The 4063-nt window shown below is 40.0% G+C and overlaps 2 protein-coding genes across 2 annotated transcripts in view; one reads left to right on the top strand and one right to left on the bottom strand.

Annotated features, from left to right (window-relative positions):
* FANCD2OS (FANCD2 opposite strand) overlaps positions 1-2361 on the top strand; it is a 19342-nt gene extending 16981 nt beyond the window's left edge. Inside the window, exon 3 of the mRNA XM_012647015.1 lies at positions 2145-2361. The gene's annotated coding sequence lies outside the window, so the exon portion shown is untranslated. The remainder of the gene's footprint in view (positions 1-2144) is intronic.
* Positions 1-4063, bottom strand: part of FANCD2 (Fanconi anemia, complementation group D2) — a 56985-nt gene that overhangs the window by 12541 nt on the left and 40381 nt on the right. The window contains 5 exon segments of the mRNA XM_012646552.1: positions 420-430; positions 917-1027; positions 2217-2335; positions 2473-2601; positions 3373-3489. Coding sequence (XP_012502006.1) covers positions 420-430; positions 917-1027; positions 2217-2335; positions 2473-2601; positions 3373-3489 — 487 coding nt within the window.

The following is a 4063-nucleotide window of genomic DNA, read 5'->3' as shown; positions in this document are numbered from 1 at the left end:
CTATATATTTTTAGTTGTCCAATTAATTTCTTTCTAATTGTAGTAGAGACGGGGTCTCGCTCTTGCTCAGGCTGGTTTCGAGCTCCTGAGCTCAAACAATCCGCCCGCCTCGGCCTCCCAGAGACCTAGGATTACAGGCATGAGCCACCGCGCCTGGCCGAGCAGAACTTTTAATAAATGTATCATATATGGTCAGCTTTCAATACACTGAAGTAATGGGAGACGGAGAATCATAACTAATCCAAAAATGTAGTTATTATAAAACTAGAGTCAATTCCTGATTGATTGGTGAGGTTTCAATCACTACACTATATTTAAAATTTTAAAAAGTCCTTCCCTACAGGCCAGAATGACAAGCATTGATTGGTGACCCAGTGACGGTCTAGGCTATCAGGGGAGGTGAGAGAAAGACCAGTCACTCTGGTTGAAGCTGGGGTGGGAGGCTGAAAGCCATGACCCTGAAATCACCTTCTCCCCTCCCTCGCCCACTGCCTAGCCCTCAGCCATATATGTTCTTCCTCCAAGCCTGGGGGTGGGGTGGGGGAAGGAGACAAGTAATCAGTGATAACTAGCTACTGCCCAATTATCCAACCCTGCTGGGAGACAGCGTAGATCCCTGGATAATCAAGAGCTGACTACAGATGGTCAATGTTTTCATCATCGTTACCTGAAAAGACAGAGTAAATGGGTTGATGTATGCATGAAGATTTAGCATGATTTGCTGAAGGGTTTCTAATGCTTCAGGATTTATCAGAATACATAGGTAAGAAAGCTCATATACTAAGGAAAGTAGCTGAAAATTATCAATTTCATTCATAACTACTGAAAGACACCCAAGTTATTTCAAAGAAATCTTGCCAATCCTACTCCCAGGAGTTTCTTGGGACAACACTTTGAGATATGTAGTCTGACCCACCTGAGCAGTTCCTCCAAGGGCTGTTCATGTTCTCTCTGCTTCAGTCGGCTAGTAAGGACCTCGAGGGCTGAGTATAGTAAATTATGATTTTTGGGTTCAAAAAATCCACTCCTAAGGGAAAATCAAGGTAAGATGGGTTAGCTTAGTTTCAGGAAGATTACTTGGACAGTATTTGAGGGGCCCCTGGCTCCAGTCTGTACCCTCAATAAGTCAACAGAGTTTAAAAAAGAATTTAAAGCACTCAAGAACCAAATTGAATTACAGCTCTAAGTATCAGATTAGAAGTTGAAGTGTACCCAAAATAGTCTTTCCTTAAGGACCAAACAGTCCTCAGAGGTTTATTTTCAAGGGAAGGAAAGCTCTCCTTCAGTCCCTATTGTTTGGAAGCAGTGGAGAGAGAGGGGCAGACGGCTATCTAGATGTTACCTAGAAGATAAAATCAACAGGACTGGGTAATCAGATGTGGGAGAGAGAAAGGGTAGAAAGTGAGGGAAGAACAAAGAATAACTCCTGGTTTCTGGCTCAGGCAGCTGGTGGTACCATTTACCAAGCCAGGCAAAGCTGAAGGAGCAGTGGTAAGGATGATACATTCCATTTTGGAATGTGATGAGTCTGAGGTGTCAATGACACATCTAAGGAGGTGTTGAGTAGGCAGTTGGATATAAATGTCTATTGCTCAGAAGATAAATTTTAGCATAAATATAAGCCTGGGTAAGATTGCCCAGAAAAGTTGTATAATGAGGGCCCAGGGCTTAGCCCTGACAAACAGATGTATTTAAAGGACACACTTCCCTCATTTCTACTTTTGTCCATGCTGTGCCTTCCAACTGGTTCCTTTACCTTCCCCTAAAGGCCGTCTATACCTTCAAGGGCTCAATCAAGTCCCACTGCTTCCATGAAGGTATCCCAAAATACCCCAGTTCCCACTGTGTTCAGCTGTTTACCATATAATCTGAAATTTATTTACAACTTGTTTAAGTAACAGTGTCTTCAATAACAATTTTCCCCAGCTTTATAATAGAAAGCTTGCTACAAGAAACTAGACTAAGAATCAGATGGCCAAATTAGGTTAGCTCATCAGCAAGTCACCTAATTTGTCAAATAGTGGCTCCCTAAGACTCAGAGGGTAAAAGATAAAATGAAATGATACAGACAAAAACACTTCACAAAGAATAAAGCAGCATATTTACATAAAGTTTTGGGGCCTTCCTTCTTTTCTACATCTCAGTACCTTGGTGACGCCAAGTAAAAGCAAGTATATCCTCATTTCTCTCTACTACCACATTTCCTACATACTTACCAAGCAAAAAGCCCATGGAAAATCTGCAGTAGCCTCTGATAGCAGGAAGACATTATGCAGTACTCCTGAACTTGCACTCCTGGTCCATCAACCACACCATGATTCTCAGTGGCTAAGCACTAAAAAGGAAAATGACTTTAGGACAGTTGCTTCAGCAATTGCCCTCATTTTCCTTTAAATTTTCTGAGCCAAAAATGAAATCTTGTGTTAACTTAGTAATTTCTAAGTCTCTAAAATGATAAAATAAGTATCTGACCTGAAAATAATTGTGAATATTCTCCAGATGGTTACACATTGGGGTCAGCAGTTGAACAACACAATGAGCAATTTCTTGGGAAGATCTCTGACGGAGATGTGAGAATCCAACATCCCGGCTTCCTTTATTCTATAATAAATTTAGAGTTATGGGAACTGCTAGGTAGCTTCTCTGAAACTAAGGATTCACTATGGAGTTTAGTCAAACTTATTTCACCAGGTAGGAGCAGATGGGAGGAATGAGTTGCTTGCCTAAGACTATATTCTGACAAAGAGAAAAAAATCTTGTTCCATCTTCAAATAATGGAGAGACTGGCATTTGTAGAGTAAGAAGAGTATTTGATTGAGAAGTATAGACCCATCATAACTAATGAGATAAACCTCACACAAAAGTAGAATCCTTTAGGTTGACAAGAATGTAGAGCAAATAGTAAGGACAAAGAAGAAAGAATCAAATAACTGGCTATATTAATGTTTAAATATTTACACTCCAGACTTCCATATTTTGTTGTTTTTACTGTCCAACTGCTTCCCCAGATGCTAGGTATACATTTGTATTATATGTTGTACACACATTTGAGGTTCTGGCCTCTCTAGACAGTCAACTATTATACTGAGGCTTGGGCATGAGCTTACTTTTGGGAGGCCATTAAAACCCAAACCTGAGTAAAGAATAGGATTCAGGAATGTTCAGGGCATTTAGAAAAACATTACTTCTTTGTTTTCTCTGTTTCAGAGTTCCTTTTTAAGGCAAGGTGAATATGGTCTAGCAATAGAGCTGCCCCCACTCTACCCAGTGACCCAAACACAATGCCAGAGAAAGTGACAACTTATTCACCACTAAGACCTCCTTCTTTCCAAATCCACTAAGCCCAGATCCTATGCTTCTGTCTAAACTAACCTTGAGGAAGGGGACTCTCCTGGTAACAGGAGGTATCAGCATATTCTCCACCTTCTGGGCAAGATCTTCCAGTAAGAAAAGCAGCTCAGGGGGCCCAAGTTGCACAACTTCTGTAGCCTATCACATGGAGGAGAGAGAGATTAATTCTAAGCATGTCCTAGTTATTTTTTTGTACATTTCAAGTTCACTCTTTCCAATGGGGAAAAAAACTGACTTTTAACAAAAAAGGGGAAAATTTCCCCCACATCATTTAAAGGATGGCTGCTGTTCTCTGTCAACTGATCAAAAAGTCAGGCATTTCCAAAATAAAACAAATTTGCAAATTATTACAATAGGAATCCAAGACAGCACAGTTTAGAAGACATACTTTTTTCTATAGAAATAAATTCCTCTGTATATCTTTCCAGCTGTGGACCCAAGATACATTTCCTAAATATCTTGTGATAACAAATGACTAATTCAAGGGAATTTCACTTTTTTCTGCTCGCTAAACAATCCTTGCATACTTACTTTCCCATAATGTTTTGCTACTATTAATTCTGGGCAGGATCCCAGAGTAATCCCAGTGTACAAACTACACATTTCCAGAAGCAGAACAGGTGAAATACAGTCTCACTTAAAACTGTTCACTCAACACACACTTATGAGCAATTTCCTAAGGGCAAGTTGATGTAGAAAGATTTTTTTTTTT

Source organism: Propithecus coquereli, unplaced genomic scaffold (genome assembly GCF_000956105.1).
Source record: "Propithecus coquereli isolate 6110/MARCELLA unplaced genomic scaffold, Pcoq_1.0 Scaffold107, whole genome shotgun sequence".
Lineage (NCBI taxonomy): Eukaryota > Metazoa > Chordata > Mammalia > Primates > Indriidae > Propithecus > Propithecus coquereli.
The sequence above is the reverse complement of the archived record's forward strand: the minus strand, read 5'-3'. Positions and strand labels throughout refer to the sequence as shown.